Raw genomic sequence first — 26949 nt, 5'->3', positions numbered from 1 at the left:
AAAAAACAACACAAACACCAGAGCTTAGGTTTTAAAACATATTTACAAAAATATTTTTCTCTATTTCAACACCCTCATTTATTCGCAGCGTGTACTTTTTTTAAACTAAGGATTTATAGCAGGGTATTGGAAGCATTCACTTCTCAACAACTTTGTGACAAATTCCACTCAGAACAGCTGCTACCATAAAATCTAATCTGCTACTTCCCCCAAAAAGTCACTTCAATGTAAAATAACTTTGCCTTCCTGCTAATATTTCACAACTAATTAAAACTGCGAAAGGATGGGCTGAGTCCCCCCAGACTGACTCCATCCACAAACCTGCACAACTACAGAATGTTGGGGGGGGGGAAGGAAACACTAAGTCATGAACACTGGAGAACATACAACATGTCTCCAAACATTTGCACTGCCAAGAAGCGAAACTAGCAAGGATGTTTGGCAAATATAAAAGTGAGATGTGAACACTTCAGAACAATTATCTGTGTAAATCTATTTCTGTATTTCAGACGTCCAAAAGACGGAGTCATTATCTGCTCCTAATTCACCTTTGTAGTAGCTACTGTTTGTACACCTTTTGTGCAAAAATCACAACCAAAGCCAAAAGACTGGCTAACTACCTTATGGCATTTATTATTAGCCGACAAAATGAAAACTTTCTTCAAATGTTTTCCTAGGTGCCTTAATTGTACAGGAAAATTAACAGGGAGTGGAACGGGGCCAACCTCTAGCTGCAGAACAAGGTTCTGTTGTCAAAACTCATTCACGCCAAGGTGGTGCTCTACGTTCAAAAGAGGTGACGGGAATGTTTCTTCAGCCAAGCCAAGAAAAATTAACGACCACCACTCAGAAATATACAGTCTGTTAGGGCAATGCCCTCAGTCCTGATCATCACAGAGGGGCAGGAAGGAGAGGATGGAATGAGGGAGGGCATGAGAAAGAAGGCGGCTGTCTGTCGGGAAATCCACAGGACTCAGTCGTTCTACAGGATTTTTTCCAAGTTCCCTCTAAAGCAATCAAGGCGTAAATGACATCCAGGAAGTAAAACCACGTGGACAATGTGTCCACCCTGCTTAAGTCAAAAGTGGTACCGAGTCAATGATGATGGCGAAATGGCCCTGCACTGCCCCCTTTCCTCAGACCCGGGATGAAACTCCCTCGAGGAGAGGGCCTCACGATTACTCGGGCTGCATTCTTATGACAAAATATAGTCTTGTTTTACACGAAAGGTGATAGCAGTACACCCTCCCCGTGACTGTCCCTTTGGCACACGCATGCACGCGCACACACACATGCACGCACACACACACACAGAAAGCTTTTTTTTGGCCTACTAGTAGGTAAACTCTTTTCACAGCAGCCAGAGTAATCCTGTTAAAAACAAGTCACATGCCATGTCACTCCTGTGCTCAACACCCCCCGGCAGCACCCTCTCACTCACAGCTACCCCAACTCCACAGTTGCTATAATGGTCTACAAGGCCCTTCACAGCCCCCATCTCCACTGCCCCCCCACCCCAGCTGGCTGCCCTCCAGCTCATCTACCACTCTCCTCTGCCCACACTCCCCACCGGTTCCCTGACTGGCCTGCCTCTCCTACATCCCCAGGTTCTCTGTGTGTCCTTCCTATTGCCTTGGTCTGGGTCTCCACAGAGCTCACTCCCTCACCTCCCCCAGGTTTTGTTCAAATATAAGAACTCCATTTCCCTTACCAGCTTTTTCTAAGTTGCAAGACACCCTCCAACCCCCGCCTGACCCAAGGACACTCTATCTCCCTTCCTTGCTTGATTTTTCACTAGAGTATTTATCACTTTCCAATATATTACTTAGGGTTCTGTTGTGTATATTGTCTGCTTCTTCCCTCTAAAATGGAAACTCCATGAGGGCAGGGATTTTTGTCCGCTTTGTTCACTGCTGTATTCCCAAATATTTAGGACACTGTCTGGTCTAGTAGATGTTCAATCAATATTAATGAATGAGTGGATTCCACCATTCAGTGAATAAAAGAAGAAGGGACTGAAATTCTACCATTCAAGGAAGGGGACAGTAAAGTGAGCCCTACTGGACTTGAGAAGAATGCGGGCAGAATCAAGCCCAATTTTACTCCCAACCACTTAGCTTCCAAGGAGCCTGGGATCACAAGATAGTCCAATCCAGGATGGACCTTCCTTCATGTTCTCCATCTGGCCATCCCCTTGTCCCCAGTACTAAGCTTCTGGTTATAAACTAAGCTTCTGGTTATGACTCCAGTGTCATACTGAAAATCCAAAAAAATCCACTAATCCTATGAACTCCCTTGGCACCCAATGAGCATTGACTGACCTACCTCCATTCCCCAAACCACACAATGCCCCCAGGCCACACCTCACAACATAGGCTACAAGGACAGAGGGATCCACAGTCAACAAACATCCACCATTAATCCAGAACAGAAAAAGCCAAAAAAGAAAAAAAAAAAAGTATCATTCTATCTAAACACTTAACTAGCCTAGCCAAGTGTGGATCAGGTAACATACTTGTTTCCAGGCGTAAATTCTGCTCTGAACTCACGAACCTCAGAACAGTAATTTAACTTCCTGTTTGGAGAAAATATAAAGATAGATGCATCAAGTTCTAGTCCAGCATGCCAATAACCACAAATCTTTTCCTATGTATTCTGCTAAAGTAAAACATGACTTTGGGAGGGAAAAAAAAAAAAAAACCCTGTATCCATTTCCTTGTTTGTAGCAATATGAATACTAGAATAACCAGCAGAAAAGCACCACCACCCTATGTACTTAGAACCAAAGTCTGGGTCTCCCTGGTTTCAACCTCTCTTTCCAGCCTTTGTGGATTTTCTGTAGCCTCGAATCCCAGATCTCCAGTCTGCTAGTCCCGAATTGTTTACCCCACACCATGCATCTTCTTGCTCAGAAATGTGCAGTGACAATGGGTCAGGCACTTCGCATGCACTATCTCATGTGACCCTCTCAACAACCTCAGGGGGCATCCTCATCTTACAGATTAGGAAACTAAGGCTGGAGACACGAAGTGATTTTCCAAGTGGGGTCCAATGCTCAAACTGAAATGTCTAACTTCAAAGCTTGGGCTCCTAATGACTACGCAATACAGCAAGGTTACAGAGGCTAATGTATTACCAGTTAACTTCTTGAAATAAGTATACACAGAAATAAAATGTCTTTACAGCATAAAAGTAAAATGCAGGGCTGCATTTGTATCTGTTAAATGATGCATAATGTAATAAGGCCACATAAAATGGAGCAGGCAAAATAGGAAATTCATAATGAGCCTACACATGAATGTATGTTTTTTGGAAATGCTTCACCTTCTTCAGAGTTTTTGAGAAATGTCTACTAAACATTGACTTAATGATGAAGAGAACAGTTCCCCAGTTCAGAAGGCCTTACATTAATACTACACAGAAAATAAATATTCTTTAAAGCAAGCACTAAAGTCAAATTTAGAAAGTGAGTCCTAATATAAATGAGCTGTAACACTAAATTTTCCCCTCTGTCTTCTGCACTCATGGGCTTCCACAGCACCTGTGTGTTTAGAGACTCACAATATAAAAGAATATGAAAGAAAAAAGCACAACTCTCAACATTATTCGAAATGTTAAAGAGACAATGTATGTTCATCTTCCTCAACAACATCATACGACAAATCTTCACAGCTAAGAGTCTCTTTAATAGGTTCACCATAAGGAATTCTGAAAATGCATTCCAACTTGAAAAATATACACAAGAACTTCTGAAATCTTGAGGACTGTGCCTGTAAAACTTTAACTGTTTGGCTTTAAAATTCACACCCAAAACCCAGGTAATCACTGCATTGCTCAAGCTCAAACAATGGCTACCTCTGAAAAGTGGACAGCAGGCTGGGTACAGCACTGCCCAGTTCTGGAAAGGAGAAAACAGACTGAGCGCACCTTGGAAAGGCAGCATTGGGGTCCCTTACTGCTCCCACATAGAGGGCTGTGCCCTGCTCTTTATAAACACTCATTTTCTCTTCTTTTCACACTCAGTGCCCATGCAGAGATTAAGCCCCATGGCATGATGAGGACAGAGGTGGAGTGGGCCCAGCCACCAGCCTTTGCTGTCTCTCAAAAGCCAGACAGGTAACTGCACTACAGTTTCACGCAGAAATCCCAGAAATTCTATTTGAGGACAAAGGTTTTTAGAGAGGTTAAGAATGTCCATCATACCACAAGGCTGAATTTCCAGCCACTCAAGTGGTAAAAACAGAAAGGACCAGTAGAAACTATAGGAAAAAAAAATCTAGAGTCATTCATTTATTTGGGGGGCTGGGAAGGAGTGAGGGTTATCATAGTATAACTGGGGAGAAGTAGTTTTGTCCTTTTTTTAAGGTCCAAAGAGATCTCCATCTGGCATCCTGTCAATAGCGTTATAAGCACCATGCAAAAAGCAATCATGTATAAGTGAACAAAGTGTTATCACAAAATTAATTCAAGACAGAAACATCATAGTACTTGGAGGCATTCAAAGTTAAGATCTGATTATAAGGAGGAAAAAGGAGGCATATGTTCGGGATCTGTTTTCAAAGTCAGGGGCAGGAGCACAAGGGTGGAGGAGAAACACAATTTTTCAAAGTATGCGTGAACCCAATGGGTGGGTAAGATTTCTATCTGGTATTAAAGTTCACCTGAGAGAATAGGCTAACCGGAGAATGTGTCCACTGAAAACAAACCAGGACCAACACAAGCCTTATCACAGGATCCACCTGCACCGTTAGCACGTACCATTTCTTTCAGCAGCCTAACACTTCCATATAAATGCCAGTGTCGCAGAAGTAAGTCTACCCAACTAACTCTTGAGACACAGATAAAATTCTTCCTTACTTCATAAAATAATAAAAGAAAGTAAAGCCATCTGAGTAAGTTTCATGATAAAATTAATAATTAAATTCTGAAATTGAAATATAAATCCTAAATTGTGGGAATATTGCGATTATAAATCTCCACATCAGAATCTTTCAATTGTGTTAAAGCCTAAGTCACAGTCATGAGATATTTTCCCCCTTTTTTTAAAATAAAGTGATAAGAACTGTGTCATTTTCTATGAAGTTTTAAACTATATTTCTTCTGGCCTTTTCCATTTGAAACTTAAATTCATTTCCCTATAAATATTTTAATGCCATTCTCCTATGAGCAGGAACAATCAATCCATCAGAGAACAATTCCATAATTGTTTCAGAAACTTACGATGCATATAATGTCACAAAGTAAAGGTCCTGGATGGAAGAGATCATTATTAAACCTCAAAAATAATAGTGAGGTCTTGAAAACATACTCATCAAATGAAGAAACAGACCCACATAATTCAAATGCAGATTAAACGAAGTGCCTGCAGGGGAGGAGGAAAGAGAATACACTCACTATAAGTTTCATTTATGAAAATTAACTGTATTGAATGCCTTTTTAAAAATTCAAAGTTCACAATGTGTATGTCTCCCTTCTTCTATACCATCGGAAAAATAAGGCTAATTTTGCTTTGCTTGACTTTGGTAGTGAACCTGTTATGGGTTGGTTGAATTGTGCCCCTCCCCTGCCCCACTCCTAAAAAAAGATATGGTGAAGGCCTGACCCCCCTCCCCCACCATACCTCAGAATGTGACCTTATGTGGAAGTAGAATCAGGTTAAAACAAGGTCATGAGGGTGAGCTCTCGTCTGGTATAATTGCCGTCCTTACAAAAAGGGGTAATTCAGACATAGAGGACACACAGAAGGAAAATGACGTGAAAAGATACAGGAAGAAGGTAGCCATCTACAAGCCAAAGAGAGAGGCCTGAAACAGACCCATCCTCACAGCCCCCAGAAGAAACCAATCCACAGACACCTTAATTTCAGACCTCTAGCCCCCAGAACTGTGAGACAATACATTTCTTTCTGTTAGGTAAGCCACCCAGTTTGTGGTGCTGTGCACAGCAGGCCTGGCAAACTAACACAGAAGCTATGAGGACTTTTTATTTTGATCTCCTCACAAACCATCTCTGTACTTACCACAGGAAAATTTGGCCAGCAATTAATGTCAGATTTATTAGGCTGCAATTTTTACAATCTGTCTCTTCTTCCACTTTCTAAAACTTGGGATATTTTCCCATCTCCAAAACTCTCAGAGCTCTCTTTTACAGATTATTTCTCAAAGAGAATGGGAAATAATGAATATAACTAATACTTACATGGTATCAATTCTGAGTCAGGTATTTACATGGATTATCTTGTTTATTCCTTATAGTCACCAGAAAAGGTACGTACTATTGCTATCAGCAACAGAGCACAGCCTCCTCCTTTTGCAGATGGAATAGATGACAAAGCATCACCAGTTTACAGACAAGGGAACTGAGGCACAATGAGGTGAAATAACTAACCCCGAGGAGCGCCAGAGCCTGTTCCCTTAATCCCCCACCACATCCTCTCTTGTGGTTCAGGGCCACGGTTCACTGGCTTCTGTTCCAGGGTATCCTCAGGTCCCTGAGGTGCCATTCATCTGGATCTAGAGATTTGAACATTTCTTAGCTTCGCATTGAATGGCCTGGTGTCTTCATACTATTGGCTCTCCTAATATTTCATTTCTTATTGATGTTTGTGAAACTTTCCTAGTTTTAAATAGCTTCTTCTCAGTTGAAAGGATAAAAGCTAACTAGGAACCGAATAACTTTACTTCCCTGTCATCTTTTATTATCACTCCGTCTTTCCCAAGCCATAGTTCATCTTTTTTCTTGGAATCTAAGTGTGTTTAAAACTTGTCTTTAGGGGTGCCTGGTGGTTCAGTCAGTTAAGCATCTGCTTCAGTCCAGGTCATGATCCCGAAGTGCCAGGATCGAGCCCCACATCAGGCTCCCCCCTCAATGGGGAGTCTGCTTCTCCCTCTGCCCCTCCCCCTGCTCATTCTCTCTCTCTTTCTCTAATAAATAAATTAAATCTTAAAAAAAAAAACTTGTCTTTAGAGTTTTTCACAAGCCATTGAGCACATTGGCCATTAGCATTTTTTTTAAGATTTATTTATCTTAGAGAGAGAGTGTGCATGAACGGGAGAGGCAGAGGGAGAGGGAGAGGATCTTAACTTAAGCAGGCTTCACTCCCAGCATGGAGCCCAATGAGGGGCTCGATCTCATAACCCTGAGATCACAACCTGAACAGAAACCAAGAGTCAGACGCTTAACTGACTGAGCCACCCAGGAACCCCAGCCATTAGCTTTCTTGACCCCCTTCTTATTTTGTATGCATTCTGGAATGCTCAGTTTTCCATCTTTTAAAAGGTGTGTTGTAGTAATCAGAGCTCAGAAAGCCCCCAGGAGATGCCCTACATGGCTTTTTGGTTTGGGGTTGAATTCCTGTTTTAAGAAACATTCCCCTTTCCTCACTCACAGAAATAACACATTTTCAATCAGAATTTTATTTCTCAAAGTCTTCTGCCGCACTGAGCCACCTTTTTTTTCCTTCCTTCTTTCCTTTCCTCCGTAAATCATATAAAGGCCAAGAGCGAGCCAAGGACCGTTGTGGTCAGCAGGTACATTGGCTCCTGCCTCACAGAGTTTCTCACGAGCTAGGGCTCCCTGCACACACTCGGCCCCTCTTGCTCCTCACACACGGTCACCAGGCTTTCCTAAAGTCGGCCATGTGGTGTACCAGCAACTCCTCCCTTCACTCCAAGGCAACAGAGACCACCCATTCCAAAGTCCTCACAACTGCTACATCACCAACCAGTCCTTCCTTATTTTCCACATCAAGTCCAAAGCAGCTTGAAAACAGTGAAACTGTAAACAAAAGCAAAGCAAAGAAAAAAAAAAAAATCAACCGATACTCTCTTTTCAACTTTCAGCAGCTGTCTCATGAAAGCCTCCCTTCCCCACTGTATCTGCCTCTGTGCCAAAGTGTAAACATGTGCAGAAAGCTTCAGTTGTATCCTCCCATCTGCCCGCAGAGGTGCCACTTCCTTTTCTCCTTCATTTCATCTCACCCCCATGTTCTCCATCATTTTTCCATCTTCAAGATTCTTTCTTTCTATACATGGATCCACCTATTAGACATGTTTCTTTTTTAGCAGAGCAAGCCTCCCCACTGCCAGAATTTCATTATCAGCCTCTCCCACACACACACACTGCTGACATCGCTGGATCTCGTGAACCTCCCTTCGTGTCTCTGCGTTGGCACGGATGGGTGAGGTCATGGGCACTCCTCTGTCGGTCCCTTCCGAGGATGACTTGATCCTTCCCCCATTCATGTACTTCTTTTGTGTTTCCACCTGTTTTTCTCCTGCTAGGGAATTAATTTTTAAATCCCAAGTAGCAATCTCTCCTGACCCACCAGAGAAGGATGCCCGTTAGGAGGCTTTCTGTCAAATGAAGGTCTGCTCCCATTCACAATAAATGTGCTTTTAAAGCCAACCCACATGTGTTTATTCAGTGTCTGTTATACACCCATCACTGTATAAAGAAAAACCAATATGCTTTTCTTTCAACATCTGTCAAACTGCCATTACACAGGACACTTCTTGGGCAACAGCTCCCATAAACAAATTACAGATGCTTTCACTGACCACTCACCCCTCAGGTACATAGGACACAAGAGATGCACAAATAAACCAGCTTCTTGACTCCTGGCCAATTAAACCTGGCATTACATAACTGCCATTTAAAAAAAAAAAAAAACACAGAGGCAAACCCTCTAAACAGGATTTTCCTTCTTTAGCAGCCTCTGAGGAAGAACTGTACTAATATGGTGTTTCTATTCCTGACAGGAATAACCCTTAATTATTATGTGCGTTAAGCATCTAGAAATTTTTAAATAGAATTTCACTTAATGTTAAGAAAATCAGAGAACTACGTCAGTGGCAACAGAAAAGACTTTAAACAGAGAGAAAGAGAGAGAAAGAAAGAGAGCTGGCATGGGGTAGAGGGACGGGGGAAGAAGCCCAGATCTTGACGAGTTGCATTTGAAGTTCTGGAAATCTTAGAGAAAGGACAGAGCACTGACTAAAGTCACCAAAGAAAATTAAATTCTTCCATAAGGGAAGGTAAAAACGTCATTTATCAGGGATTAAAGCATTCATCCCTGATTACATTTTGTCTCAGCAAGTAAGTAAGTCATACTTATTTCCAGGAAAAAAAAAATATATATGGATATGCAAATGAACAGGCACATGGTCTAAACACAGGGTCCACTTCCAAGCCTTTGAAAAACATAGTTGTCACAACGTGATTCTTACAAAGTACCTCTGTAGACATTATTCCTGTCATCTTTTGTTCAGTTGCGTGTCAGTGACCAATAATCTAGCAATAAATTTCAATATTTCACCTAAACTCTCTAGTGGTATCTGCTGTTCATGTATATTATCAGTCCAAGCATGGCTAGCTCCAGCTGGGATCACCATGGGGATCCTCGTGGCAAGAAGTCTATCCCCTCTTGTTGAGTCAGGTCTGTCGGCGAGGGATGCCTGTGGTTGCGCTGTATTGCTCAGCCAGCCAGAGGGCCTCACCGCCTTCCCAACAAAGCTAGCTGGGCAACATGCTCTACCGAAGGACATTTACTGAGCACACAGTCGGTGCTGAAGTATACTAAGGCAACTGGGACAATCCTGCTCTCCAAAATGTAATCTTGTTATTGGGAAGCCTTGCTTATTGATGAAAACCGAATCTAGAGAGCAATATCAGGAGTCCTTCCTACCGGCCTCCTTTATGCAGTCAGCAAACAGTTTACAAATCTTACCCAACTTCTATTGATTGACTAAATAGATATGGTGGGTTTTAGATCATCATTCTTGTCATAATGGGACAGGAAGGTTCATGATGTAAGAGAGCAACACTGTGTCAACAGTTCAAACAGCATATCTGATCAGGACACTGAGAAGCACACCTGTTGTTGTATAATAAAGATTTTGACCAGCATTTGTCCCCCGCCCCGCCCCCCCCACCCCGCTTCCTGGGACATACTCTAAATAGTTGGAATTTCCCAAGTGATTGGAAATATCTTTGTTATTCATTAGTCCCCTGATCCATTAGTGAGTTAGGCTAAGAAGTTGGCTTAGGATGGGACTGGCCACTTCAGAAATCATGTGATTAGAGGGTTGGGGCTTTGAGTCGGGCAATATCAATGGACCTCCTCCAGGGAGGGGAGGGGGGCTAGAGATTGAATAATCACACATGGCCAATAAATCATCAGGTCTGTGCAATGAAACCTCAGTAAAAACGCTGGACACCAAAGCTCAGTGGAGATTCTTAAATGGTGAACACATCAATGTGTCCACCAGGAGACACATCCTGATTCCACAGGGCAAGGGCAAGAAAACTCCATGTCTAGGACCCTCCCTCACCTCGCCCAATGTGTATGCTCATTTGGCTGGTCCAGATTTGTATCCTTTATGATAAAACAATAATCTTAAGTACAGCACTTTTCTGAGTTCTTTGAGTCATTCTACCTAACTGTAGGAGCCCCAAATTTGTAGCCAGTTGGCCAGAGCATGGGTGGCCTGGGGACTTCTGAGCTTGCAGCTGCTATCTGTCTTCTTGGGGACCACACCCTTAACTCGTGCAGCTGACACTAATTCTGGGTGGTTACTGGCAGAACTACACTGCAGCATTGCAACACCCATTCTCAATTCCTTAAACACATGCCAGAAATAATACCTTTAAGAAGTCAAGCTCTTGAAGCTGACGTGACCTCCCCAACCCCCAATCCACCTCCAACCCAAGCTGTGAACTTCCGTGATCCACTCTCAGCAGGAAACGGCCTCCAATGGGGAGACAGATACAACTTTAGTACAAGGCAGGCCTTTTGATAAGTGATATAATTGAGGTATAAAAACTACAATGAGGGGCACATGGATACCTCATTCGGTTGAGGGTCTGACTCTTGATTTCAGATCAGGTCATGATCTCAGGGTTGTGAGATCAAGCCCCGTGTGGGGCTCCGCACTCAGCGAAAAGTTGGCTTGAGATTCTCTCACTTTCCCTCTCCTTCCCCCTCAGCCCCTCCCCCCAAATAACAAATAAATAAATAAAATCTTTTTTTTTAATTACAATGAACACACAAAGAGAGTCCAGTGATTGAGAGGTTCACAATGGCTTCACAAAGGCTGTCAAGGCTGTGTACCTTAAAGATGACAGTAACTTTAAAAGAGGGGAGGGCAGGAAGGCATAAAAACAGCGTGAGTAAAGGGTCAGATCATGTGTCAAGTTTCATAACAATGAAAATCATATCTTTTATTAACTCCTTACTGCGTGCCTGAAACTGTGCTCAACTTATTATTTTGATATTCCAATGACATCTTAATCCTAGTTTATTACTATACCCATTTTACAGATGAGGACACTGAGACTTCGCTGAAGACACTTGATGAAGGCATTAGGCAAGCAGCCCAGTGTGACTGGAGAGGAGGAGGGCAGGGGAAGGTAGGTGGTGAAAAGCCCCCAATCTTGTCTTCTGTAGGCAGTGGGGAACCATCAGAGGTGTCTGTGTAAGGAAGTAAAGTCACCAGAGCCATGGTTTCAAAAGTTAAGTATGGTGGCAGGAAAAGCCTTCAAAAAGAGAAAGACTGGAACAGGGAGACCAGTTAGGTGACAGTGGTCAGATCACTGGCCAAATATGATAAGAGAGCCCAAGCACGGGCAAGAACAGAGGGAATGAATACAGGGATGGGATGAGGGGGAGGGAGGTGTGGAAGACGACAGAGATCCTTAAGGCTCCAGCGAATAGGTGGATGGTTGCAAGAGTAGCCAGGAGAGGATGATACAGACATCCGAACATACTATCAAAAATAAGTCTGCATCCGACATGTCTTTGTATACTGATGTGTGAGCTTACTACACTGTTCTTGAGTGTAGTTGGACATTGCCTGAGTTGGTCAAGTTCACGTTCTTGATCAATTAATGGGTAATGAAGTCACATTGAAAGCCCAAATTCAATACTGGTGGGCAACCATCTAAGTCCACATCCCAGATCTCTGGCCCTCGGCTCTCCCCAAGCTCTCTGCAGTTGACTTGCACCTGCCTTTGATGGATAATGAGCATCAGGGGAATCAAATCAAAGATTTTTGTCTAAATGGCTTTTTAGACTGCTGAGCTGAAGCAGAAGTATAGCAGACCACCAGTCTACCTATCGATCTGATGCTATTCAAAAATACACACATCGAGCCAGTTTTCTTCTAGCTCCTCCTAGGATTCAACGGGAATGAGTCAACAGAGTGTGGAAAAGTAAACAGAAGTTGAACACAAAGTAACTCCCTCAAGGACGCCACAAAGAAAAATGCACAGATGACTATAGATAAAATTAATAATGGGTTTCCAGTGCTGGAATAAACAGTCCTTGCCATTCAAACCTGGTCCTTCTCACAACTTCCTGTTTTCTGGTTCTGCCCGTGCCCCCGTATCTGGGTTCGACAAGAAAAGCTGCAGAATGTTTTATTCACTAGCAGAACTTCAGAATCAATATTAATGCTTTTACTAAGCCTGTGAAATGTTCTGGGCACTCAGCTCATAAATATTACTCTAGATCCCACTTCTCACACTGCTAAAAGCCTAGGGCTTCCTAGTAACACTAACTACAGGAGAACAGAAACAGAAAGGAAAAGAAATTCAGCTTTCCGTTCCTCTGGAGGGGGAGCGTGAAGGGGTCTCGGGCTCTGGAGAAGGAGGGTGTCTTCTGGGGGTACATCTGCTTCTCTCTCACTCCTCACATCCCCAGGAACCACTCTTCCTTTGTAAAGCACTCCTCTGCAAACGTTTAAAGAAGACATACCGAAATGCACCCTTACACAGGCCCCTGACACATAATCAATATCCGTTTAAGCACACACAACTATATCTTGCATTAACCTTGCATTTCACCGTGATATAGGAGATATTTGCTGTGCTTCCAAATCTCCAAATCTTTTCTTATCTGACATCATTCCATAATAAATACATCATCAGAAAGAGACTACACATTGAAGGCGCCTTTCACAAATACTCTTTTTTAAAGATTTATTTATTTCAGAGAGAGAGAGAGTGGGTGAGGGGGGGTGCAGAGAGAGAGGGAGAGAGAATCTTAAGCGACTCTCTCGGAGCTAACCCGGGGCTCAATCTCACGACCCTGAGATCATGACCTGAGCCAAAACCAAGAGGTGGACGCTTAACCGACTGCACCACCCAAGCGCCCCTTTCTCAAATACTTTTAAATGTGACACAACTCAGTACCTAATGTGAGATATGGTCTTCTAGAATGATTTCAAAAGATACTAAAATTCATGAGATACCATCAATGGTTCAGTAAGGTAACTGAGAATCCGATTAGTTTGAATAAACACTGGAACCTTTTTGTTGGTTCAAATAAAATGTCTCCATCCCTCACTTTCAATCATCCAATTTTAACAAAAATACAACAAAAAGCAAAAAACCCCTATCATCCTCCCACATCAAGTCTATGTCAAGGAGCGAGAGGTTGAATTTTTTTCTATATAGTATGGCACTAAAAAGTCAGGCATATTATAATTGATGCTAACTAGAACTCCCACAAACCACAATATCCTTCCATAGAAACTGTTACTTTTAACAATGTGACACTTCTCCCTCTCTTTAAGGGGAAATATGAGACAATATTCTATTTATTATAATTCAGGGAGGGGACTAACATTTTCGTACCTAATAGGTGTCATCTGATGTGTTAAGGCTGACAAATATTTCCCCCATTTAATTTCTATAAAGTTCTTGTTAGGTAGAAATTATTATCTTATTTCACAGATTATAATTAAACCCAGAAGAAAATAAATGAACATCAGTAAGGAATCTTCTAGAACAATACCAGGTTTGGAAACCGAGCCTGTAAGCGGTGAAGGGAAATCCTACCATGTTCATTATGTCTTGGCAATGGCGAGCCTCAGTGGGGAGACTGCAGCCCTTGGTATTCAGACTCTGTGAAACCTGACCACCACGACACCATTCAGGTTCCTCAAAGCCTACCCTCAAGCCAGCTTCTCACGTTGCCCAACCTCTGTCTGCCTGCCCAAGAGAAAGTAGGCTGGGTGGCGTCCCGATCTGAGGGGGGAAGGCAGAACGACACTGATGCAGCACGACCTTCACACTCACTGATGCAGCTAATCTTTATTGAGTGCTAAGTGCCAGGCTCTGGGGATGCAGATTGAGCAAGACAGATGTCCTCAGAGCCACCCCAAGCTAAAAGAGGGTACAGGCAGAGAAATAAGCACATGGTGCCTTCATGGGATGGTGGTGGTTCTGACGGCTGAACAGATTCCTGAAGGCTGTTCGGTATGGGATAGGAGGTGGTTGACCCCGAGAGTGGGAAAGCAATGGTTATCTGAATTCATGAACTCAGTGCACACAGCATGGTCCTCACCGGTGACTTTCAGTTCTCTCTGACATGTGGGACATTAAGAATATGAAACTAGGGCGCCTGGGTGGCTCAGTTGGTTAAGCGACTGCCTTCAGCTCAGGTCATGATCCTGGAGTCCCTGGATCGAGTCCCGCATCGGGCTCCCTGCTCAGCAGGGAGTCTGCTTCTCCCTCTGACCCTCCCCCCTCTCATGTGCTCTCTCTCTCTCTCTCTCTCATTCTCTCTCTCAAATAAAATCTTTAAAAAAAAAAAGAATATGAAACTAAACTAGCGTGTCTCAAACTTTTTTGACCACCACTTCCAGTAAAAATATTTTTTACGTCATGATCCAGTACACGCTGTACACACACAACTGGAAAAAAAATGTTTGCGAAAACAATACTCATTTCACTACGCAGATGCTCTCTGATAGTCCCTCTTTTTCTCTCTCTCTCTCTCTCTTTCTTTCAGTTCTGGATACAACCCTCTAATGGGTGGCAACCCACAGTGTGAAAAACATTGGTAGAAACATTTTAATAGGAATAACTATTATTTCTTTGAAGTACTTCCTCTTCTCCCTCTACCCTCTTTTTCCTCCTTCATCCCTCAAAAAAGTCCCACTGAGGAAATAAAAGCACTATTGTTTACTGGAGGTCTGCTATATGCCAGAAACTGCCGGAATCTTGACGTGCACTGTCTCCTTAGTCCCATATAGCCCTGTAAGAGTGAGCGTTACCATTCCCATTGTCCAGATAAGAAACTGAAGCTTAAAGATCAAGGGACTTGCTCAGCAGAACATGATGGAGCCAGGATTCAAATACAGTTCTGTCTTGCTTCGAAACTCCAATTACACAACAGCGCCTTCCGTGAAAAGTTCTTAAGTAATTAAAGCTAACTTAATAGCAAGAATTTCATAAGTCCCCTTGAGATAACTCAAGCCCTTGGAGGGTTATAGAACTGGGTTTGAGAGGTCTAAACAGAGATAAGGGAAATATATTGGTGGAAAAACTCTCGGGTTTAAATTCAATTTCCTTCCATGTCCTCAGAGCACCCTTTAGTAAAGGCACTAACAAGGACTGACCAGCAGAGAAATGGTACGTGAGAGCTAGTGGAGCATTGGTCCAGATAATCAGCCTCAAGACAGGCTGGCTGACCAGCACTGACCGTTCTGGGCGGCTCAGACTGAGCAGTACCTAGCTCAGCATCTCCCAGGCTGTAGATGGGCAATAAATATTCACAAGATGAATGCTAACACAGGCAGAGCAAAAGTAAACACGACGCACAGCTCCTACTGTTTTGTTTTTAAACATCTCCCAAAATGATGTTAAGTGAAACTATTTGCTGAGAGGGAATCTTACTTGGAAAGACAGTTAAACACATTGAGCACAGGTATTTGTGTTCTTTCAGCCCCATATTTAAAGATACATTTGACACAGATACAAGGTATATCAAATGTGGGCAGATCAGGACAAATTCTCAGCGCCCCAAAAATTTCCGCAAAAGTAATGACTTGGGGAAATTATTGACAAGGTCCTGCTTAAAACTATTGCATCATTAACTGGGGCCTCCCCTGACCTAAAATAACTAGACTTTTGGTGCCAGTATATTAATTGGCCCGCCTTATTATTATTTCTCTTATTATTTCTAAGCTATAATATTTCTCAGAAAATCTGAAGAAATTATGTATTTTTTACAAACATATAATAAGTGCAATTTTGACTTTCACACATGATAAGTTAAATAATTTATTTGTCAAATGGCCTTGGGGTTTATATGCTTTGGGTGGTTTGTTGGGTAGTTTAACTTGGCATATATATTCACATACAAATATGAGGTGTGTTTTTTGTCTAATCATGTACTGTTATTTTCTCAACATCTCTTAGCAATAAAAATATTGCCTCGTCCTCTTTTCTTTGCAAGTTACATGATGAAAAAAAATCCTGAATGTGCTAAAGAATCCACTGCCTGAAACCTACTTACGAAACATAAAGGCTATGAAAACATGGCATGTATTCAAGTAGACCAGTTTGTTTTTAAATATTTTAATAGTGTGCACTACTGCATTAGGAGCTTAATGTGTATTATGCCCATCTTACATGTAGTGTGTAATACACTTTGATCATTCTATCAAAAGATCGAATTTTAAATATTATGTAAATTATATTTTATACGTGTTTTCCTTTGCATGAAATCAAACAGAAAACTTGTTTCTTCTCTAAACACATGAGAATATAAATAAGCAACGTATTTAAAGCAAAGCAAATACTCACTACTTCATCCCATTAAAAAAAATGCCCCCAGGTATCAATTAAAATAAAAAGCTTTTATGTTTTCTTAAAATAAGCTTAAATGTCTGCTTATGCTTTCAAACTATTAAGCATATTCTTGATATTTATTTTAAAGGTCTTTTTCACAAGAAATGCTACATAAGTTCTCCTCATGAAAACTCTGACAGATGATGTAAATCAACAGAAATGAAATTAAAGAATTCTAATCTCCAATAACTAAAAAAAGCTGTCTTTTTTCACAACTAAAAGTAAAGTTTGAACCTTAATTGGATCTGGTTTAAAAAGAAAAAAAGCAGCTATAAAAGACATTCTTAGGACAATGGGGGAAATGTGAAAATAGGATTTTAGATATTACGAAATTTTGGTTAATTTTCCTAGGTGTGACAATGGCTTTATGACTCTTTAAGAAAATATCCTTATTCTTAGTATGTGGATGATGTAGTTTTCAGGGAGGAAATATCAACATATGAAACCAACTTGATGCGTGAAACTGACAAATGGTCTGACAATAATAAATATGTTCATAAATATACCTAAATAGAAATATGAAGCAAATGTGGCAAAATGTTAATGATGGTGGAATTTCAGTGGAAGATATACAGATGTTCGTTGTATTGTTCTTTCAACCACTTTTTCACGATAACAAGTTGAGGGGGTAAGAATAGTCATTTTCATTTAAACATGGACATATATTGACTCTTGAGCCAAACTGGGTACAGATAAAATACTGCATGGACATAGAATGTTTCATTTTCTAGTAACAGTATGCTTCAGAGAATCAATTTTCCACCAATGACCCAGAGAAATTATGGCAACCCTTCTGGCCAAGACCACAGGGAACAGCACCTGAATAAGAGCGGAGGCATCAGAATCCCCAGAGGGTAATCCACGGCTGCCCAGTGAGTTTATATGGCAACCTATGCCCTTGGAAAAATAAGGGTTGAGAACAGGGGCCTTCCAGCCTGGAACCTTCACAGCAGACAGAACCTGCAACTTTGCCAGGCTCTGTTTCTGGAGACAGCATATCAAGCTGTGACATGAACTTAAAGCTAAATTAAACAAATTGACACCATCAATTCAAATCATTCACCCACTAAAGCTAGATTTCTGTCTTCCCCTGTTAGTCTGCTCAACAAGGTGAAACACCGGGTTTCATACTAAGCAAGAAATCTGAGATGCTATCCCCAAAATTCCCCTTAAACCTAATACCAAGGTACATGCATTATATAAGAAAGTTTAGAGAGAAAAATCTGTAAGCATTTGATTTAGACATACCAAAGTATTTAAAATGAGACTCAGTCTATGAAACAACAAAGCAGGATGTTTCCCACCTACAGTTAGAGGTTTTTTGTTTTGGGGTCCCAATCTCAACTGTTCTGGGCACTAGTTCACTATTAAGTCAGAGTGCAAACCAGCCATTGATGACTTGCTGCAGAATCTGATATTCTTTTTTAATTGGACTGAACTAAAACTAAGCAGTAAACACTGAATTGTCAAGTGGCCCAAAGCAACCAAACACACTCTCCTTCACTTGTATCTCTTTTTTTCTGGCCTTTTATTTTTATCATTTCTTTTCTCCTTAATTCAATTCTTTATCTATCTATAGGTGCATATATGTGTGTGTGTACGTGTATATGTATACACACACACATAACAAATATATATATATGTTCCATCATATCATATTAAATGTAATTGTTCTCTCCTCAATTTCTTTCTCTCCTGTCTTTCCTCTTCTCCTCCCAATTCCTCCAGGCCTACCAGGGCCACCCAAAGGCATTGTTATCACCAGGTTAAACTCCAGGCTGTGTGGCCCAGAAAGCCTAATCGAATCAGGCCACGGGCTGGAGTAGTTACGGAAAAATGGCTCACTTTCCTTTAAACTAAAGAACAATTATCTCGTTTATGGGTTGTAGGAGACCCTTTCCCATCTAGGTACTGCTGACTGCCTTTGATGTTTAACCAGTCCCTCATACCTCTCTTTAAGAGAAGCAGGAGACCATGACACTGAAATCTCATTTTTGCTTCATGTTATCCTGATGAAAGGCATGGTATAGGAGGGTTGAAAACATCGATGAGTTTGGGCAATATCTGTGAACTTCACTTATCCAAAAAAGTCCTGAATTCTGTTCAGTGTCCCCATTTTCTGATTTCTTGAAAAGTTTCTAGTCTATCCATAAGCACTAAGCTAGAACCAACAGAAACACAAAGGGATTTAAAAAAAAAAAAAAAAAGTTCTTCACCAGAGAGGTATGAGCACACTACATTTGTTTATCAAAAACTTACTATGTATGAAAACACAGTCCCGTGAGCGAAGTGTCAATTAACCATGGCCCTCCATCTCCGGAAGACCTGAACGAACCTACTTCAAAAACTCTAGAGAGAATGAAATCTCTGGCAATATTCCAGCCAGAAGGCTGGGGATCCTCTGCCACCTCCAGGCTGGAGAGGCCCCCACAGGGGAACGGGGAAGAAGGGAGCTCAACAATCAAGGCCAAGAGCCCACAGCTGAAAACACTCTGGGGTGGGAGAATGTTCAAGAAGTGGAGAGACATATGCCCCAGGGCAGCAAAGGAGACATTTGGAACCAATGGCCAATGTTTACCCATCTCTAGATTAGAGGGGTGATCTGAGCCCCTTCCTAAGTCTGTAAAGATGAAATGAGTCAGTATGCATACAGTGCTGAGAATAGGGCCTAGCACATGGTAAGCACTGTATAAATGCTAGCTAATTGCTAGCGGTATAGGCTAAAAGCATGCCTGCAGAAAAGCCTGCCAAAAAAAGGTTACCTTCTTTAATCCCCACCAACAGACCTACTATTAACCAGCCAGAAATACCTATGTCTCCGTTCTTTAGTTCCCCGTGTAAGCTCTAGGATCTCTGGAGTGGTCTCGGCTGAGATGAAGCTAGAGACTCCTTTCCCTAGCAACTAGGTTCAGATGTAAAATTGCAATATGGCAACATCATATGATTAAAATGGAAAGCTGACATGCACTTCAGAGCCCACACGTTCTCAGGGTGTAGTTCTGCAGCTTCTAACAAATGTTCCCAACTCTGCAACACTGTGAACCTCAAAACGGACCTGGCTGAAGACACACACAAATTACCCTCCCCATTAAGAAAGACGCACATGCCATGCATGAGTCCTCCAACAAAGTACCTGGCCCCAGAGTCTGTGGCAGAAACAAGTCACTGGCCACCGCCCCACCTGCGTGACACAGTGAGTCAGTTCTCCAGAACAGGCAGATCCACTTGCTTTCATGTTCTGATGCCGAGCCACACCGGGCATGCTATGTTGACAATACTTACGCATTACAATAGGGCTTCTTTTCATAGCCTTTGTAGTTGTTCATGTTGAGAGCCATCTTACAGACCTCACAATGGAAACATCCTTTATGCCAATACTGAAAAAAATAATAATAATAAATATTTAAAAGTTTAGTACAATGCCAGCGCTCTCCAGGATGGGTACAGAGAGGGGATATTTTTAGCGCAAGGCCGTCCCCACCCTTATTTGAAAATACTACAACAAAATGATTGTAGGTAACAGTAGATGTGTTTGCCTACTTCCACTTAAGTAAATAAGGCAGGCGGCTATGAAAATTGAGTTTTAAATGAATCCCCACCACAAGTACAGACTCTGACGGAAGAACTGCCAAAGCTCTATCCACACCGCACTTCTACGAGCAGCCAGAACGGAATCCTGAACTGGCTAATGGAGGAATGGGACCTGTGTAGTGGCTTCCAAAGGAAGATGAATCCGGTTCAAAGTGCCTAAACACGGTGTTCGCAGCGTCTCCACAAACATGGGTCCACCGAAAGTCAGGCAAGCCGAAGGAGCAGGAGGGGGGCTGTGTAAGTGCCCCTGCCCCCCGCCCCCGGTCCAGCTTCTACTAAATTGTGGGGACGGTGGACTCAACCCCGGATGCCTGGCGGGGTGACGGTGCGCTCTCGTGAGGCGTTTCTATCACCACACGCACATTTCACAGGGACCGCCTCCGGCTGGTTTCAATTACCAGTCACTCGGGAGAGCGCCGGGGTCGTTCTCGCAGGCTGGTCCACTCCATCCGCGCCCGGGAAGGGCAGGGAGCAGGGCTGCAGGGGCCGGCCCGAAGCCACTTCCTCTGGAATTCCCCAACCGGGTGGATGAACCCCCGCGGATCATGCCCGCCGCGCCGAGCCAGGCTCTCCGGCGGGGATTATTCTTAGCACTGCCGCAGCGGCCGCCCCACGACATATTAATTATTCTTTGCCTCTCCACCTCGCCGCCGTCACGGGAGGCGCTGGGGCGGCGGTGAGGTGGGGTGCGGGCGGATCCTTGGGGCGGGGATGCGGGGCGGTGAGGGGCAGGAGTGCAGGTGGGAAGGGGTCCAGCCTGGGCTCTTCGACCCCTGGCCGCGCTTCGCCGCGCGCCCTCCGCAGCAGCTCGAGGCCAGCGCAGCCCCGCACCCTCGCCCTCCGCACCCCGACGAAACCCTTGCCGGTTCCAACATCACCAACGCCAAGCGTGCTCTCCTGATACTCCTGCGGGCGTTTTTCTTTGCGCGCCCTGACCCTGTGCTAAGACACACACAAACACAGAGACCCATTCCTCTCCTTGCATCCCAGATGCCAAAACTTCTCGGAGCAGGTGCAGCCCGGCGCCCGGCAGGTCCCGGCTGGCCCGGCGCCCCCTCGCTCACCTTATCCAGGCAGTTGACTTTCTCCGTGGGATACACGACTTTCCCGCAGCGGGCGCATTGGGGGTTCATTGTCGCGGTTCCCAGGGGCGGCGGCTGTGCGGCAGCGGCTGGGGGCTCCGAGGAGCCGCTGTGACATCCCCCGGCGAGCCCCGCACCGCCTCCGGGCAGGCGGGAGGGCTGCGGGCGGCCGGGCGCGGGGGTCGGGAGTCGGCGCCGGACCCCTGGCGAGCGGGCCGCGCGATGCGCGGGAAGGGCTGCGGGGGCGCGGGTGGGTGTGCGGCGGGGCCTGGCGCTGGCGGGCGACCGCGCTCGCTGGCTCCGGCTCGGGCTCCGGCTCGGGCTCCGCGCCGCTCGCTCTGCGTCGCTCGCACTCCAGGTACGGGTGACTCACACAGACACTGGCTCCCGCCCCTCGCGCTCACTCGCTCCCCCGCCTCGCTGCCGCCGCCGCCGCGCAGGCCAAACCCACCGGCGCGCCCGGACCCAAATGGCAGGGAACGAGCACGTCGGGCACCGGGGAGGGAGGGCGCAGCGGGTGAAGAGGGGGGCAAGACCGGGAGAGCTCCGCAGACAGCCGCGGGCTGCGACTGTGAGGCCTGGGAGCGAGCCTGGTACCGCAGCCGCAGCCGGGGGCGGCCAGGTGGGCGGCGGCGGGGGAGGGAAGCGCTGGCGGTGGGAGAAACTGGGGGGGGGGGGGGGGCGGCGCTCAGACCCGCGCACTCCCTGCCCTTTCTCTTCTGTCTTCTGCCCCAGCGGGATTCCCCCACTCGCAGACCGGTGTTCCTGGTACCCAGAGGACGTGGGCTTGAGCGCGCCCTGCTCCTCCAGCCCCAGCACGGCGGGCGGCGGCGCACCAACGCCCCACGCAGAGCCGGGTCCCCAGGCCGAGGCTGTCCCGGCCGCGCGCAGCGGCGCGCTCGGGTCCTGGAGCCGCGAGACCCGCAGGGACCCAGGGGACTCACGTCCCCGCGGCGCCGCGCGTGGTGTCGCGCCGGCTCGCAGGGGCGTCTTCGGAGAAAAGCGGGCCGCGCGCTCCTGTGTGAGGTCGTCAGACCCTAGAGGGGGAAGCCGCTTCTCTCACTGGCTCCCAACCCCTGCACTTTTTGTATCTGTACTTGGGGAACGAGTGGTCATTTTAGGCCCCTATCAAGCCTTTCTGGGTTAATAAACGGTCATCACTCATTTTGCTGTGCGTGTGTGTGTGTGTGTGTGCAATGTATATTTTTAAAGTTAAACACCACAGAATCTACGAAAAGTTCTTCACTTGCAGGAAGGGAAGCAATTACAAACTCATGGTCCTAACCCGTAGGTCCAGAAAATCAAGCTCAAGGCTGAGGGTAGGATGAAACCAAACAGAATAGGAATCAGTTTTAAGTTTTAATAAGATCTCAGGTTATTGGACTCGAAATGGAGCTACAACACCTGAGTTCAAAGCCCAAGCCTGCCATTTACTAGTCCTGTGACTTTATGCAACCACTTAGCGTCTCTATGCCTCAGTTTTCTAATCTACAAAATGGGGATAACATAGCGCTACAGAAACAGCTCCTACTCTCCTACTGTGAGGATTAAATGAGTCAGCAGTTCTGAAGTGCTTCAATCCGCCTGCCTCTTGGTAAACACTACATAAGTGTCAACTAGGATTATCATAGATTGGGTATAACAAATAAGCAAACACATTCCGTTGCTAGCACACAGATTAAGACTCAGTAATGCCACATAGCAACTACTGTGACAAATATTTCTGTCATTTTTTTTAAAGTCATAGCTGCAGCCTTTCATGGAAAAAAAAGAAAGCTATTGATTTCTGAGCCTCTTTGGCAGTTGCGCTGATGAAATCTCATTCCTAATGATGTTGTGCTGTTTGACTTTTCAAAAGAAATAATTTCTTGAAAGAGATTCACCAATACAAGAGCCTTTGAACCCCTCATTGCCCTGCTCACAAATCCCCCTCAAAGGCAAATAAAACAATAATTTGCTGTCGGAGAGGATCAGTTGTCATTTTAAAACACCTCAGTGCTCTTTAAAAATGCCTGAGACCCTGGATAAACCTGGAGGATTTTATGCTAAGTGAAATAAGCCCGACAGTGAAAGACAAATACTGCATGGTATCACTTATATGTGGAAGAAAGAAAGAAAGAAAGAAGATGTAGGTGTTAACTCAATGGGGGTAAACCCTTTCACAAGGAATATGTATATCAAATCATTATACTGTACACTTTAAATATCTTACAATTTTATTTGTCAATGATACCTCAAAAAAGCTGAGGGGAGAAGAAAGGACCATAAAAAAAAGAAAGAAAGAAAAGAAATGGCCAAGAAAGGCATATATGATCATCTGAAAGGAATAATTTTTAGCATTTAGATTTTCATGACTATAAATCATAGAAATAAAATATAAATAATATATATTTATATAAAATATATATTTATAAAAAATTAAAATCCTATTCTCTTTTCTAAATGGTATGCAAAAAGTTCTGAGGAAGATTGATGGCGATCATGACATTTATAGCTGATTTATCAGATCTTTTAACTATGAATTATATAATTTCTTAGCCAACCAGCACCTATCACAATGCCTGACACATAGTAGGTACCAATTAAATGTCTGTTGAAAGACAGTATGAATAAAACAAATGAATGTGTTAAAATTGGAATTAACTATGATGTTCTATTCTCTCAAAAGTGAATGCTTAGAGTTGTATTTTCCTCTCACATCTCTTTCTCTTACTATTTTCATTTTCTGCATTAAACCAGCTTCTAAGTTTCTTAGTGTCATTTTACTGATATAAGAGGAATTTTAATACCATCTGTCTTAAAAGGACTTCTTTATTTCAAAATTCAAAGTACTATAAACAAGAGAATTGGCAGAAACCTGTCATCTGGCCCAGCCTTCCTCCTTCAAGCAGATGAATGATTTAATTATCCACTAGGGAGACCTTTTGCCCCTTTCAAGTCTTTTTCACTTGACTGGTCAAGAAATCATTCCTTCTGGTAACTATACTCCAATATCTCTACTTTAATTAAATCCTTTTCTGCTGGCTTGGACATCCGCAGATACAAAGAAGGACTGACCAGCATGACCCTCATGAAAACATTTAAATACTTATAAAATTCAATTTTTTCTTTAGCTAAAATCCCCAAATCTATTTACTTTTACCTGTGGGGCCGATTTATATAGAAGCTGTTGAATACCGGATAATCACCTTTGCTATTTAAATTAAATAAATTGAACTTCAAATAAAAGCTTTCATGAGCAGTTACTACTATGGAAAGCCAAATAGCGGCTTTGACAAGCATTACCTTGGGCACAGATTGTGATAGGTTGTGTTATTCGTTCACAACTGGCAACATTTCTTGTGGGCATAGTGTACTTCTCCACTGCAGGGACTCTGTACTTGACCATGTGACTTCCTTTGGCCAATGGAGCAGAAGCTTTAAGGTACCTGCATAGTTTACCTCTGTTCTCCCACTCCTTGAACTCCGGTGCCCAGCCATGAGAAGAGCATATCCCAGGGAGTGGCTGCTTCATTGACTTTGTCCAAGAATGAAAAGACCTACCCAATCAGTGGAGCCCAGCTGAGTTCTGTAAACCCAGCCATGCCCAGCAGAGCCCCAGCAAGCCCACAACCCTCACATCATGAGACTAAAAAAACAATTGTTGAGCCATTGAAATTTCAAGGGTTGATAGTTACTGCAGCAAAAGCTGACTCATAAGCCAAGGATGAGAACTGAAGAAATGCTTTCTACTTCATCAACAACAAGGAACTCATGGGTTTACAAACGAGATTCAGTATGTGTTTTGTTTTATTTTGTTTGTTTACTTCCCTAAAAGGCATAGCTTTTTTTATTAATTAATTAACTATTCATTCTCTCATTATACGAAGCTTTATTATGTGCCTTCTGTTTGTAAGACATTATGTAAAATTGTATACATTTTTGCCAGTTGGCTCAAATTCATCATGGAGGCAAATTTCCCGGCCAACAACTTTGATAAATAAAACTAAAGAAAAAGAATAAATTTTAGCTTCGTTTGATAGCTGTGCCTGAGGCTTAGCCTAATGAAACATTTCTCCAACGATCTTAACACACTTTATAGAAATTATCTCATTTACCATTGTAGTATTCCTGCAAGTCAATGAGAAATATAAGATAAAAACATTAAGGGAAATTCAAGATTCAGAAGCTGTTCTAGAAACAATTCCTTTCATTCATCCATTCAATACACAATTATTGGTAGGCAGGTCTTAGGCACAAGGGGATGCAATGGGGAATAAGGCATAATCTCTCCTCATAATAAAATCTAGTGGGACAGATAAACAAGCAATGAATTACAAGGTGATAAATGCTCAAAAATAACACTCTGCCCCAGACATCATGGAAGAACAGAGGAGGAACTTCTAATTCAGCTAGGAAGTCAGGAACTGTTAGTAGAGGAAGTGGTCACTACACTTTCTACAAGGAGTAGGAACTAGGTGGCACCCCTCTCCCAAGAATATAAGGCCCCCTAAGGGGAGGGTTTAGGGTGATTTCCCTTTCTTCTCCCCATTTTAGGAGTTATTTTGCTCTTACACACATGCTGAAAGTATTACATCACTTCAATGCCCCCTCCCAATATAGTACAACAAACTTCAAATAATAATGAAACCTTTCTTAATCAATGAGACATCGTATCAGACAAACCTCACCAAAGCCCCAATTTACCAAAAATGTTTGTAGATATATCAGCTCTTAATGTAAGTTTGACCCAACACCTTAAGGACTTGCAAAGGAGAGGAAAAAAGGCAGGGGGAGCAGAAGCACCTTGTTTTGGTCCTCATGGGACTAAACACCCTAGGATGTTGGGCAAGACAGACCCTTGTGGTGGCAAAATGTGGTCTTCCAAGAAGTCCTCACATTCAGACCCAGAACCCATGACTCTGTCACCTTCCATGGCAAAAGAGGCTTTGCAGATGTGATTAAGGTAAGGATCTCGAGATAGAGGTGACCCTAGGTTATGCCAGTGAGCCAATGCAATCTCAAGGGTCCTTCAGAAGAAGGAGTCAGAGGGTCAGAGTCAGAAAATAACAACGAAGCAGAGAACAGATAGAGAGATTTGACAACTCTACCCTGCTGGCCTGGACAATGGCCGAAGGGGCCACAAAGCAAAGAATGTAGGCAGTCTCTAAGAAGCCAGAAAATGCAAGGAAACAAATTCTCGCCCAGAACCTCCAGAGGGAACACAATCCGGCCAACATCTTGATTTTAGGACTTTGGACCTGCAGAACTGGAAGATGATAAATTGGTGTTGTTAAAAACACAACAGTAAGTTTGTGTTGTTCCAGCTGCAAGTGGAAACTAAGACACCGTCTGTGTGTGAATTCTGTTGTGTCGCTAGGACCTCAGTGAGTTCCAGGGCTTCTAAAGGAAGCACTTGGCGATCAAGTTGGCTATGATTCTTATCAGCATTGTCTCCAAGGGAGAGATCCCAGAGCAAAGTGCTTAAAAGCGTAAGCCTTCACTTTCTCTCCTAATGAAAGAACTTATTTTACTTGCAGTCTTCAGATAATTGCCTCGCTTCCCCACTTTATTTTTCATACGTACATACAAATATTACAGGCAGTTCACAAAGTCACCATATTTCTCTCCAAATCTCCCTGAATCTTCCTCTCCTCCT

At 43.5% G+C, this 26949-nt stretch overlaps 1 protein-coding gene across 2 annotated transcripts in view; it reads right to left on the bottom strand.

Moving 5' to 3' along the window:
* Positions 1 to 21398, bottom strand: part of NEBL (nebulette) — a 342628-nt gene extending 321230 nt beyond the window's left edge. Inside the window, exons 1-2 of one of the 2 annotated variants that reach the window (XM_044915537.1) lie at positions 21294 to 21398; positions 19921 to 20015 (exon numbers count right to left, since the gene is read on the bottom strand). In XM_044915537.1, the coding sequence (XP_044771472.1) occupies positions 19921 to 20015; positions 21294 to 21362 (164 nt within the window). In that variant the 5' untranslated portion in view covers positions 21363 to 21398. The remainder of the gene's footprint in view (positions 1 to 19920; positions 20016 to 21293) is intronic. The other variant, XM_044915536.1, reaches the window with a different exon arrangement.
* Positions 21399 to 26949: the final 5551 nt, after the last annotated feature.

This window comes from Neomonachus schauinslandi, chromosome 5, assembly GCF_002201575.2.
Source record: "Neomonachus schauinslandi chromosome 5, ASM220157v2, whole genome shotgun sequence".
Taxonomy (NCBI): domain Eukaryota; kingdom Metazoa; phylum Chordata; class Mammalia; order Carnivora; family Phocidae; genus Neomonachus; species Neomonachus schauinslandi.
This window is presented reverse-complemented; position numbering and strand designations above follow the sequence as displayed.